Source organism: Haliotis rufescens, unplaced genomic scaffold (assembly GCF_023055435.1).
Source record: "Haliotis rufescens isolate VD_foot unplaced genomic scaffold, xgHalRufe1.0.p SCAF_2, whole genome shotgun sequence".
Classification (NCBI taxonomy): domain Eukaryota; kingdom Metazoa; phylum Mollusca; class Gastropoda; order Lepetellida; family Haliotidae; genus Haliotis; species Haliotis rufescens.
Genome location: NW_025963890.1, coordinates 22,161,477 through 22,175,755, shown reverse-complemented (window position 1 = coordinate 22,175,755; position 14,279 = coordinate 22,161,477). Strand labels below are relative to the sequence as shown.

Sequence of the window (14,279 nt, the reverse complement as noted above, 5' to 3'; positions counted from 1 at the left end):
AACCTCCATCTGTTGGAAGTGTCTAGTAAAGCCAGGACGTAGGTGTCTGGTAAAGTCAGGAAGGTATCTAGTGAAGTCATGAGGAAGATGTCTAGTAAAGCCAGGAAGTATGTGTCTAGTAAAGTCAGGAAGGTATCTAATAAAGCCAGGAAGGTGCGAAGTAAAGTCAGGCTGAAGCTGTCTAGTAAAGCTGGGAAGTAGGTGTCTAGAAAAGTCAGGAAGGTGTCTGGTAAAGCCAGGTAATAGTTGTCTAGTAAAGCCAGGAAACAGGTGTCTGGTAAAGCCAGGAAGAAGGTATCTGGTAAAGTCAGGAAGTAGGTGTGTGGTAAAGTCAGGATGAAGCTGTCTAGGAAAGCATGGAAAGGTGTCTGGTAAAGACAAGAAGTATGTTTCTTGTAAAGCCAGGAAGGTATCTTGTAAAGCCAGGAAGTAGGTGTCTAGAAAAGCCAATAAGTAAGTGTCTAGTAAAGTCAGTAAGTAAGTGTCTGGTAAAGGCAGTAAGTAAGTGTCTAGTAAAGTCAGTTAGTAGGTCTATTGTAAAGCCCTTAAGTAGGTGTCTGGTAAAGTTAGAAAGTAGATGTCTTGTAAAGTCAGAAAGTAGGTGGCTGGTAAAGCCAGTAAGTAGGTGTCTGGTAAAGTCAGAAAGTAGGTGTCTGGTAAAGTCAGTAAGTAGGTGTCTGGTAAAGTCAGAAAGTAGGTGGCTTGTAAAGTCAGAAACTGGTAAAGCCAGTAAGTAGGTGTCTGGTAAAGTCAGAAAGTAGGTGTCTTGTAAAGTCAGAAACTGGTAAAGCCAGTAAGTAGGAAGAAGGAGTCTGCAGCTACTTGCTACCACTTACTCTGACAGCTGTTGAACTACCATGGTTTGTAGGACAACATAGGCTCCGGTTACTATGGCATCAAAGTAACATGGCACCAGGTAGCGGGGCACTTTCTTCAGGTAACTGAACACAGCATCGAACCAGGCCCCCAGCTGTGATAGCAAGACATAATGGTCATAAGAAATCCTTACAGCGTCAGCACATTAACCAAAACTGACTGGACAAAACAAGCTGTAGCAAATATTCTCCATAAAGAACACATATGACACAAGAGAAAACTATGTCAGAACTAAGCTCTCTTCCACAACCACAAAGAGAAAGAGAATACTTGTGCCCAGAAACATATCACTGCATGACAGCATTTACTTCTGTTTAAAATGAACAATGCCATCTCTACATTGAAGCCTTAAGTTTAGATTTCCACAAAATATAAGAAACACAAAGTTCAATTAGTGCCATATAAATCTACAATGTACCGCCATGTCTCTGAAACCATGTCTGAGAGTGGAATTTTGTTACAACACATAGTCAACGTTATCTATACCACAAGGACATGTAAATCATTCAAGCTAGGCCAGGCAAACCTGTGCTGAACAGCTGGGTGTACAGGACACACAGTTATCACGGTCACACATTCAACCAGAATGTAAATCTAATTATAGCATACCTTTTCTGTCCCATGATGCACCTTGAGTCTGTTGGCAGTGTACTCAGCTAGCCAATCCCCAGTCCGCAAGTTTTTACACAGAGGGTGGCCAAGGTCATTCTGAGGTCGGATCTCAGCCAACAGTGAGATTATCCCTGGGGAGACATGTAACAAACATCAGTGATGACTGTATGTTTCAGGTCGTATCAATAGCCATAAGTCCAGACCAATTTAATAACTTTTTATCAAATCTGCCTCTCACTCTCTTAACCATGTTTAAAAAAACAGTTTAATGTAGCGTTCAAGATTATTGCACTTATGTAGCGATGTGCACGCACATGTACAAGTTCGGACTAATGCCAATTTTATAGTGCTATCCCCTTGAGCTGCCATGCTGCAGTTTAACATGAATACCCCATTCAGACACATTATACTGACTCCGAGCCGACCAGTCCTTGTTTTAGCCCCTTAAAGCTGAGTGACAGGCAGGGTAACAACAAGTACTACCTTTTAACATCTTTTGGTATGACATGGCCAGGGATCAAACCATTTATATACTTAGTCACTGATTTTTAATCTTAATTATAATTTTGTTTTGTTTCCTTCTTGCATTTCAGGTATTGTTTAGGATAAAATTTCGGTGAAGAGTGTAATTAAATTGGTCAGATTTCCCAAATTGATTAATTGTAATTTTGAGGTGACTTACCTGGCTTTTACTCTTATCACGCTAAGATGTACACTGTCACTATTAAATTACCCTCAGCTCTTACCCTTCGTCCCCTCCCTCACCTCTCAGTCCACAGTAGATCAGGTCACCATGATTCGGGATGTGGTAGGATCCAAACCCGTTGCCATCATCGCGCTCCTCCGCGTCTACTCGATACAGAACCCGGTTGAGATCAGCTAGAGACAGAGTGGAGACGATTGCTCGAAAGTTGGACGTGTCCCAAGACTCATCAAACATGGTGTGTCCACTGTAGGACCGCATCAGGTAGCCGAACTGACCAAGGCCTCGACGAATCTCCAGTATGGCATTCTTGGCTGGTTGCCGCAGTGATGATCTGTACAGGGATATTAATGTATTTTCAGTTCTTTTTATTATTGAATAAATTGAAAGAGAAAATAGACTTGCATGGAAATGTGTTCCTGTATTTTATTTTCAGTACATTTTCTTTCTATATAAAGACTTTTTAACTGACATTCTAAGTTAAATTTGAAGTCTTTTCCATTCGGAGACAGTGAGGAAAACTGTTGGCAAATTCAACTTTTCCACCATTACAAGTTATGAATTACACAGTGACCTCTGATCATGCATGAAACATCACAAGATTGTATAAACTAACTATTTAGCTGCCTGCACTTGGTGCAACCTGACAGTAAAAGTTATCTGCATTAGCAGTGTATTTTTCCTGCACTGGTGCAGCTTGTATATAGTGAAATCAAACCCAATCAGGTCAGCATAAGTTTCATATGGTCTTCTTTATTTTTCATATTCTAATAGAGATATATTTGATCTACACTATCAAAAAAGTTTCAAATATTTTTGTACAATCCAGAAGGCCTTCTTTTTTAATTACTTGGTTCAAGGAATTTTTTCCCCAAACCATAGGGTTGGTGATTGAAATAGAAATAAATTAATTCTTTTTCAAAAGTTACCAACAGTAAACTACAGCTATAATGAACTCATGTGGACCACTGATTTTAGTTTGTTATGACCATAGTTAAGCATATATATACAGCATATATACAGCAACTGGCCATGATTGCTTTTTAAAAACTAACACTGCATAATGAGGAACCGCCCACTATATCAGGGTACAATGTCACACAACCAACCAAGTCACCTACCCTAACCATCTGATGCATCTGGTCACCTCTCAAAACAATCCTAGGCTGCTGAGGACCTATTCCAACAGGGTTGTATGATATCTGATGTGCTTTCAGAGTTTCATCAAGAACTATTGGACGGTGTACGACTTATTGTCTGCATTATGAACCACCCATGGACCAGCCACACCCCTTCTAGAGGTAGCTTAGTGGTTTAAGCATTTGCTCGTCATACCCTTGGTTCCATTACCCATGGGTACTATGTGTGAAGCCCATTTCTGGTGTCCCCCGCCGAGATATTGCTGGAATATTGCTAAAAGCAACATAAAACCATACTCACTCACCCTAAATGTGGATGGACAGTACAGTATGTTAGTCCATGCCACAGCATGACAACAACTAGGTCCTTGAGTGCATGGCACGCTCAAGGCAGTCACTTCAAGTCAGGGCTATAGGCCTCCAGTCCTGTTTAACCAAGTTCTATTGTTTGGATAGAAGATATTAATGATTCACCTGAAAGCAACCACACTGCCAGGGGTGAAGGATGCAAACGACACCTCCATCTTGTCCCCTAACTCTTTGACCTTCACCATACCACTGTCCTCAACCTTCACATGCTCTCGGAGTTCAAGGTAATACTCTGGAAGCCCATTGATGAATTCTTTGTTTTCCTCGTATGTGTAACCTTTTGCACTGCGCATGCGTCCCTCAAATATAATCTCCTCGATGATCCCTGTATGGGAAAATGATATATGATATACAGATTACTGATGCTTGAATATGAAACATGTATTCTTTCATTATTGACACAGTATTTTACACACAAGGAAGGCAATGATACAGACAGGATGCGTGGACAGAACGTTACATTGTGCAATACATGGTTCTCAAATCTGAATAATTTTTTAATGTGAAGTTTCCACGATATATGGACGAGAAGTCGGCCAAATGACCGCAAAATTGATGTTCATAAGTGTATGAATGACACAATTTGACATTCATATGTTTTTCTCGAGACTGTATTCTCAAAAATGATGAAAACACTGATGGACTACAGTCCGCTACAACCAATTTTGGAGAACAAAACAAAGAAATGCACATTCAAACTATCGTCAAATCAACTCGATCCATGTCTTGACTCAATGTGACAATCTACAGCAACCTATGAACTTATGTTAGTGTCTATTTGACACATTTTTATAATCACCTTCTCAAGCTCCAACGTTCATACAGTTAGGACCTCACTCTATGAAGGTTAATACTTCAATGAACTCACAAAAGTTCATTCTTAATTAATGTAGTAATAGGTGTCTATCATAGTAAACTACAATTAGTTTCACCTTCCACAGTGATAGGTCGGATGTATCCCGTGTCATCAGGGTTGTCAGGATTCTGGAATGCTGTGCGGGATACCAGGACTATAGACTCGTGTGTTCGTGGGTTGTGCCTGGTCACGGACACAACGGCAGGGTCGAGCTGATCTACGTATACCTGAAGCCATATTACAAGTGTGAACACAGAATAAACCTGGAGAACCTGATCAAATGATCCATCAATCCATGTGGATTATTGGATCCATCAATGCTATGTAACCATTAATCAGAGGTCCTGTGGATTGAATCAGACAATCTTATTTCTACCAAGATTTGGGGAAGGTGTCAGTTAACAATAACAACCTCTGACTAACAGATTTGATGATGCTAAAGTTTACATCTGAAAACTCATGCTGGGCATTCAGTATGATGTTTAATTTACTGCCATAAGATCTCCAGGTAACATTGCTCTACACTGAAAACACAGCAGGTTATCTCCTAACAAGTAGGTGCTGCTTCCATCAGTTGCCGTTTCTAGACATGGCTGCACTACCTGTGTGAATCCGTTCATGCCCATCTCATAGTGCAGCTGGTTCAACATCCTCTTCCCCAACGTGATGCCGAATGTCTTGTTGATATGGCTGGCGTCTGGGTTTTGTGCCTCGGTCCATGATGGGTACAGTCTCTCTTCCTTCACTACATGGATCTGTGGACCAAAGAGGACTCTATTCCAGATATAGTACACTCATGTTGTGTCACTGTGTGATTGGTTAATAAACCGGATCAAATAGGATAGCACATTTTCCCCACACTCCTATGATACTTCAATAACTCATTTTCTGCATATCATAGAGAAAGTAATGACAGTTACAGTCATACAATACTTCAATCACTCTCTCCAGCATCATCAGAGAAAGTAATGACAGTTACAGTCCTACAATACTTCAATCACTCTCTCAAGCATCATCAGAGAAAATAATGACAGCTACAGTCCTACAATACTTCAATCACTCTCTCCAGCATCATCAGTGGGAGTGTGCAGTTACAGTCCTAAAATACTTCAATCACTCTCTCAAGCATTATCAGAGGGAGTTTGCAGTTACAGTCCTACAATACTTCAATCACTCTCTCCAGCATCATCAGAGAAAGTATAATGACAGTTACAGTCCTACAATACTTCAATCACTCTCTCAAGCATCATCAGAGGGAGTTTGAAGTTACAGTCCTACAATACTTCAATCACTCTCTCCAGCATCATCAGAGAAAGTAATGACAGTTACAGTCCTACAATACTTCAATCACTCTCTCCAGCATCATCAGAGGGAGTTTGCAGTTACAGTCCCACAATACTTCAATCACTCTCTCCAGCATCATCAGAGGAAGTAATGACAGTTACAGTCCTACAATACTTCAGTCACTCTCTCCAGCATCATCAGAGAAAATAATGAGTCACAGTCCTACAATACTTCAATCACTCTCTCCAGCATCATCAGAGGAAGTAATGACAGTTACAGTCCTACAATACTTCAATCACTCTCTTCAGCATCATCAGAGAAAATAATGAGTCACAGTCCTATAATACTTCAATCACTCTCTCCAGCATCATCAGAGAAAATAATGACAGTTACAGTCCTACAATACTTCAATCACTCTCTCAAGCATCATTAGAGGAGGTAATGTCAGTTACAGTCCTACAATACTTCAATCACTCTCTAAAATATCATCAGAAGAGGTAATGACTGTCACAGTCCTACAATACTTCAATCACTCTCTCCAGCATCATCAGAGGAGGTAATGACAGTTACAGTCCTACAATACTTCAATCACTCTCTCCAGCATCATCAGAGAAAATAATGACAGCTACAGTCCTACAATACTTCAATCACTCTCTCCAGCATCATCAGAGAAAGTAATGACAGTTACAGTCCTACGATACTTCAATCACTCTCTCCAGCATCATCAGAGGAGGTAATGACAGTTACAGTCCTACAATACTTCAATCACTCTCTCCAGCATCATCAGAGAAAATAATGACAGCTACAGTCCTACAATACTTCAATCACTCTCTCCAGCATCATCAGAGGAGGTATTGACAGTTACAGTCCTAAAATACTTCAATCACTCTCTCCAGCATTATCAGAGAAAATAATGACAGTTACAGTCCTACAATACTTCAATCACTCTCTCAAGTATCATGAGAGGAGGTAATGACTGTCACAGTCCTACAATACTTCAATCACTCTCTCCAGCATCATCAGAGGAGGTAATGACAGTTACAGTCCTACAATACTTCAATCACTCTCTCCAGCATCATCAGAGAAAATAATGACAGCTACAGTCCTACAATACTTCAATCACTCTCTCCAGCATCATCAGAGGAGGTATTGACAGTTACAGTCCTAAAATACTTCAATCACTCTCTCCAGCATTATCAGAGAAAATAATGACAGTTACAGTCCTACAATACTTCAATCACTCTCTCAAGCATCATCAGAGGAGGTAATGACAGTTACAGTCCTACAATACTTCAATCACTCTCTCCAGCATCATCAGAGAAAGTAATGACAGTTACAGTCCTACAATACTTCAATCACTCTCTCCAGCATCATCAGAGAAAGTAATGACAGTTACAGTCCTACAATACTTCAATCACTCTCTCCAGCATCATCAGAGGAGGTAATGACAGTTACAGTCCTAAAATACTTCAATCACTCTCTCCAGCATCATCAGAGAAAGTAATGACAGTTACAGTCCTACAATACTTCAATCACTCTCTCCAGCATCACCAGAGGAAGTATTGACACTCCTAGACTTACATGATGAGGGACCAACTGGTCATATCCTCTGTTACTTCCTGTTGCACAGAAGGCCATGGACACCAGAGCAGCAGTTGGCCAGAGATCGTAAGCAGAACGTTTCTGAGGAGATAAACAATAAAAACCCAAAATCAAATATCCACCTATATCTTAATCTGTATTCTTCAAATATCATTTCATATGACATTTCCATATTTAATGATGTTTTCCACACCATGAGTGACGATGCCAAAAATATAACACCCATCATTGTGTGAATCGATGGTTCCAGATACATTTGATAAATGCTCAGAATTTTTAGATCTACATGTAATGGGTAACTGCACTGTATAAATATCTTATAAAAAGCAAACAATTCCTGAAAGTTGGCCTGAAAAATATCTATCACTTTGACAAAAGTGTAGACAGCCTCCGTGGTCTGGTGGTGGGACAGGTAGGCTCGGAGTCAGTATACTGTGTCTGAGTGGGGTATGCATGTTAAACTGTGACATGGTATCTCAGTGGGCTAGCACTATAAATCCGCATCAGTCTGGACTAGTACAAACAGACACACACACACATGCATGCACGTCGCTATATAAGTGCAATAATCCTGGACATGACGTTACACCTCACCTCACAGACAACATTGCAGATTCCGTATCACTATGGACTTTCTGATTGGTCAATCACCTTGTGAAGCCAGATGTTGAGAATAGTCCCTTTATAAAACTGGATTCTACCTTAATGAAGACAAGTCAACCCACCGCTATTGGACTTGGATTGTCGTGAGTCTGATCAAAGAAGATAGCATGAGCCATGGTTTGGACTAGGGGCTGGATGCGGGGCTGGACAAATGACCCAACTGGGACACCTCCATATCTGTGAACCAGCCTGCCTTCTTCGTGGGCGTCCCAGGCCATCAGCGCCTCTGAAACATAACGTGAGGTAGTGCTGAGGAGTGATAAAAACAATATCGAGTATATTCTTGTTATAAATTATCTGGTGCCAATGTTAGGCCAGAAATCAGAATAAACATATATTTGAGTAGCTCAACATTTTTTATACTATGTTGTCTGGATTGGTTGGCATAACCAATGCTTGTGATATTTCAAGTGCAAGATGTATAGTATATTCACAGGAATATGACTATGCATTTACTTCCAAGAAGGTGTGGACTACATTTTATATCATGTTTCAAATTATGGAACAGCTTCACGTGGGAGGAAAATCCAAAATGATGTGTATCATAGATGTTCACCACTTTGGTGAAACCCAGGAGCATGAGTATTGTGCTGCCGACCTAGTATCACAATTGGGGAAAATCTGGGATTCAGAAACATGATGAACGGATCCTGGCATAGCTAAGGGATGTAACTCTGCTCAGCGAAATGTGATGAAAATCTGGGATTCAGAAAAATGATGAACGGATCCTGGCATAGCTAAGGGATATTACTCTGCACAGTGAATTGCGATGCCTCAGCACACTTGGCCAACTGTGCCCCCCATAGTTACCTCTGATGAGAGAGTTGATGCCCAGTCTGTTGATGAAGAGATTGTCAAGATGCTCGCCTCCAGTGAACAACTCCGCAATCACGTACAGGTCAGGCTGCACCTTTCTGGCAGCATCCAACATGTACTACAAGACAAGTTTACTGGTAAGGACCAGTTTGCGATGGGCAAAATATAATTCAGACCAGGAAATTCAGATGTAGGTCCCGTGACAATATTGTTGAAATAAGTATCACTACAACATAACTTTGCATTCTCATAACCTTAAGCCAGGTAATATATTAACATAAGCACACATATCACAATCATTGCTGTCTTTTTCTTACAATACATGAGAGGTATTTACATATACTGTGTCTACTCATAACTTAGTTGTCCTGCACTGAAAACAACAAATTCTTTAACTTCATAATACTCTTGGGTTGTTTCATTGTTAGGACTAGTTTGAGAGTATACCTCAGCCACATGTATGGGTGTGCTGTGACAGTTGTCCAGTCTCACACCATGGAAGATCCGAGCAGTTGTCTCTGCATAGTCTCTCATGTGATTCCATAGATAGGGACAGTCTTCTGGTTTCTGTCCATAGCGTAGCTTCACACTGTCTCCCCATGCTAACAGTTCTCGTCGTATATAAACATTAGACCCTGTGAAAAATAAATACGGATTCATTATAAAACTAATAAAGCTATTCTGCATGGTAGTTGGGCATTAACTTGTACATATGCTTCACATCAAATGAGGCTCACTAGGAGTGAGTGAGTGAGTAAGTGAGAGTGCAAGTGCTTGATAATAGTGTTAAACCTACACGAAACGCTGCTCCTAATTGTAATAACGAAGTTGTTCATGTGCTTGATAACGGTGTTAGAACCTACACTGAGACGTCGCTCTTAATTGTAATAAAGAAGTTGTTCATCCATAAATCCTATCCGTGTGTGATGCCAAGCTACCTGTTCATTTACGATAAGAAGAAGATAAGTGTCACAGGATTTACATTTGGAATCAAACACTGACTCAAACGATTTCAAATTCAGACTCCGCCCTTGGAGGTATCATTATCAGGCCTACTAAAGAAATTTCACCGATTTTTATTGAATAAAAAAGTGAAAAATGTCAGTAATAATTGATGTCTTTGCATACAAAAGAATATACAGTGTACAAAATTTATTTTGGGGGGAGTGTCCTGGGGTGTTTCAGGTCTTCTCCTATGGTCTTTGAGTCTATGGATGCCCTAAATCTGTTACTTCTCCTATGGTCTTTGAGTCTATGGATGCCCTAAATCTGTTACTTCTCCTATGGTCTTTGAATCTATGGATGACCTAAACCTGTTACTTTTCCTATGGTCTTTGAATGTATGGATGCCCTAAATCTGTTACTTTTCCTATGGTCTTTGAGTCTATTGATGCCCTAAATCTGTTACTTTTCCTATGGTCTTTGAATCTAGGGATGCCCTAAATCTGTTCTTCTCCTATGGTCTTTGAATCTATGGATGCCCTAAATCTGTTACTTCTCCTATGGTCTTTGAATCTATGGATGCCCTAAATCTGTTACTTTTCCTATGGTCTTTGAATCTATGGATGCCCTAAATCTGTTACTTTTCCTATGGTCTTTGAATCTATGGATGCCCTAAATCTGTTACTTCTCCTATGGTCTTTGAATCTATGGATGCCCTAAATCTGTTACTTTTCCTATGGTCTTTGAATCTAGGGATGCCCTAAATCTGTTACTTTTCCTATGGTCTTTGAATCTATGGATGCCCTAAATCTGTTACTTTTCCTATGGTCTTTGAATCTAGGGATGCCCTAAATCTGTTACTTTTCCTATGGTCTTTGAATCTAGGGATGCCCTAAATCTGTTACTTTTCCTATGGTCTTTGAATCTAGGGATGCCCTAAATCTGTTACTTTTCCTATGGTCTTTGAATCTAGGGATGCCCTAAATCTGTTACTTCTCCTATGGTCTTTGAATCTATGGATGCCCTAAATCTGTTACTTCTCCTATGGTCTTTGAATCTAGGGATGCCCTAAATCTGTTACTTCTCCTATGGTCTTTGAATCTATGGATGCCCTAAATCTGTTACTTTTACTATGGTCTTTGAATCTAGGGATGCCCTAAATCTGTTACTTCTCCTATGGTCTTTGAATCTATGGATGCCCTAAATCTGTTACTTCTCCTATGGTCTTTGAGTCTATGGATGCCCTAAACCTGTTACTTTTCCTATGGTCTTTGAATCTATGGATGCCCTAAATCTGTTACTTTTCCTATGGTCTTTGAATCTAGGGATGCCCTAAATCTGTTACTTCTCCTATGGTCTTTGAATCTATGGATGCCCTAAATCTGTTACTTCTCCTATGGTCTTTGAATCTAGGGATGCCCTAAATCTGTTACTTCTCCTATGGTCTTTGAATCTATGGATGCCCTAAATCTGTTACTTTTACTATGGTCTTTGAATCTAGGGATGCCCTAAATCTGTTACTTCTCCTATGGTCTTTGAATCTATGGATGCCCTAAATCTGTTACTTCTCCTATGTTCTTTGAGTCTATTGATGCCCTAAATCTGTTACTTTTCCTATGGTCTTTGAATCTATGGATGCCCTAAATCTGTTACTTTTGCTATGGTCTTTGAATCTAGGGATGCCCTAAATCTGTTACTTCTCCTATGGTCTTTGAATCTAGGGATGCCCTAAATCTGTTACTTTTCCTATGGTCTTTGAATCTAGGGATGCCCTAAATCTGTTACTTCTCCTATGGTCTTTGAATCTAGGGATGCCCTAAATCTGTTACTTTTCCTATGGTCTTTGAATCTAGGGATGCCCTAAATCTGTTACTTTTGCTATGGTCTTTGAATCTATGGATGCCCTAAATCTGTTACTTTTCCTATGGTCTTTGAATGTATGGATGCCCTAAACCTGTTACTTTTCCTATGGTCTTTGAATGTATGGATGCCCTAAATCTGTTACTTCTCCTATGGTCTTTGAATCTATGGATACCCTAAATCTGTTACTTCTCCTATGGTCTTTGAATCGATGGATGCCCTAAATCTGTTACTTTTAACACTAGGGTGACATGAACCCCTGGACTTTCACAGACATTGGCATTTCTGTGGCTGGTTTTCTATTGTCTCTCTCTGATCACCTCTGATTCTGAGTAAAGTTGTATATTTATAAACTTATGCTATCTCACACTATGCATTTCACATTCTTCTTTCGATGCTTAGTGGAAGTCATCAGACTTCCAAAGCAACCCTCCCTAGAGTACAATTGCTGTGCTATGCCAAGGTAGAGGTGCCAGCTCTCGTCTCATGGGGATTGGACATCACTGGAGGAGGCAATCCAGTAAAGGCGTGGGCTCGGAGGATTGTCGAGCGCAGTCAAAAAGAGACAGTGGTATTTGAGACTTCTGTGGTGGCTGCTGTGGAAAGTGGAATGAAAATTTCTCATGGGTGTGTAGAAGTGGTCGTGCAGCCTCTATGTAGATGCAGAGCACTCTAACTGGGCATTAGGAGATGTCATTATGGTCATCTGGGTTGAGGACAGATGCCAACAAACGGTCTGGGTGTCCTGGAAGCTGATATTTTTTTAAGAAGATTGTTTTTTAAGAAGCTGGAAACCTTTGTTTAGGTATGTTTCCACACAGGATTGAAAGAAGAAGAAATCCATAGTGTGAGATGGGTTAAGTTTAAATATTTGTAGTTAAGAAGACCACTGGATTTGTTGATATCAAAGAGTGCTTGCCTGAGCTACATTATTTTGTAAACACTTTGTCTCATACCTTCTTCAGCAAAGTTTTTCAGAGGATCATCCCCCATGACCCATCCATTGACTGCCATCACACGGGCACCCTCCCCTGACGTGACCTTCTGCTCCGCCCAGTCGACCGTCCCGCTGTGAGACTCCGGCCACACAAAGTAGCTGAAACAGTGGGACATGAAGATTGGCATTGGAGTTGGTAACGGTAACTCGGGTACTCAGGTCAGGTGGGTCCCGAGTAGGACCTGGGTACCTACAGGTGTACCTGGACCCATAGTTAGTGATATATATTGTTAAATGACAATAACAGAACAAGTCACTAATGTTCGCATTTCTTTTTGACGAAGCACATATTCTTCCCCTTGTTGTAAAGATACAGTTTCAGTCAACCTCAGTGTATGCATGATCAGGTCATTTTATATGTGCGTCTAAATAGTTTTTGCCAGGGCTCCGGTAAAACAATTCCCAATCAGACATTTTGTACCAAACTCTTGAGTCTTACAGTGGGTACCCGGGTAGTGTTGGAGAATAGGATCAGTTACCCGAGAAGTAAATTTGGACTCGTCCAGCCCTAGTTGGCACTCACTACATGACATCATTAACAAAATCATCATGAGTGAGTGAATGCTGTCCAGTAAGGAGTATTCCATCAATATCATGGCAACCTGTCAATAATTAAGTCTGGACTAGGAAAACCAGGGACTGAAAGCATGAACAGTGAACTACCTCATCAGGGCACAATAACATGCAATCAGTCAACTCACAGATCCGATCTGTAACCATTTTGATTCTTCTGACAAGCATCAGGTAGAATGCTTTCGGCCTACTCCAACCCTGGAATCCCCACATGTAGCCACACGAACGAAGACTTCCCCTTAACAAACACAAGCCTGTAAACTGTGACACTAACCTGTGCATCAAGGGCTTTTTTCCTGTGACGGTTCCGACCTGGGGTCCATTTGGGTCAAGAAACCGCCACCTTACATTGGCAACAAAGTTCTCAACAGCGACCTTGATGATTTCCTCGATATCCCTTTCCTTTGCACCATTTAGCTCATTCAGCCTGGCACGCAAACTGTCACAGCACTTTGTAATCCTTTCCTGTCTGTTAAGGACACCGGGCCTTAAACATAGGAAATCAAACTGAGAATCTGAAAATCAAATGTCTACTATAAAACGCATGACAACTATTTTGTCAATTTTAATTTTGTGTCATTAATTTTTTTTACTTTTCTGAACAAGAGCGAAACAATAGAACTAATATTGCCCATGATGCTTTAAATTAATAGTAGCCTGCTAGCCTGTGGTTAGTGAAATAGTTAAAGGGCAAGTTGAATGTAAAATACATTGTATAGGATTTGTTTAATCATGTTAAAGTTTGGTTTGGAATGATTTAAAAACAGGCTGGATTGATATGCTGAGGTATGACCCATCCTGTCAGGGTAGTTCAACAAAAGTCATTAAGCCTGACCACCTGATCAGTCCCATTGCCTCTTATGACCAGCATAGGTTGCTGGAGACCAACTGGTATATTCTATACAACAGGATTTACTGTCCAGCTGCTATGACCTGACATCAATCCCTGGAGTGTTTGACTTCATAAAATAACTCAGGGATAAAGTC

At 40.5% G+C, this 14,279-nt stretch overlaps 1 protein-coding gene across 6 annotated transcripts in view; it reads right to left on the bottom strand.

The window, feature by feature from the left end:
- Window positions 1–14,279, bottom strand: part of LOC124112001 (glycogen debranching enzyme-like) — a 58,942-nt gene that overhangs the window by 18,621 nt on the left and 26,042 nt on the right. For all 6 annotated transcript variants that reach the window (XR_007222175.1, XR_007222176.1, XM_046471966.2 and 3 more), the window contains 12 exons: window positions 13,567–13,779; window positions 12,679–12,818; window positions 9,368–9,555; window positions 8,915–9,038; window positions 8,167–8,330; window positions 7,421–7,522; window positions 5,158–5,310; window positions 4,632–4,782; window positions 3,805–4,024; window positions 2,254–2,525; window positions 1,486–1,619; window positions 837–970 (listed from right to left, as the gene is read on the bottom strand). Coding sequence is in view for 4 of the 6 variants with exons in the window: in XM_046471966.2 (XP_046327922.2) it covers window positions 837–970; window positions 1,486–1,619; window positions 2,254–2,525; window positions 3,805–4,024; window positions 4,632–4,782; window positions 5,158–5,310; window positions 7,421–7,522; window positions 8,167–8,330; window positions 8,915–9,038; window positions 9,368–9,555; window positions 12,679–12,818; window positions 13,567–13,779 (1,995 nt within the window). In the remaining 2 variants the exon portion in view is untranslated. The remainder of the gene's footprint in view (window positions 1–836; window positions 971–1,485; window positions 1,620–2,253; window positions 2,526–3,804; window positions 4,025–4,631; window positions 4,783–5,157; window positions 5,311–7,420; window positions 7,523–8,166; window positions 8,331–8,914; window positions 9,039–9,367; window positions 9,556–12,678; window positions 12,819–13,566; window positions 13,780–14,279) is intronic.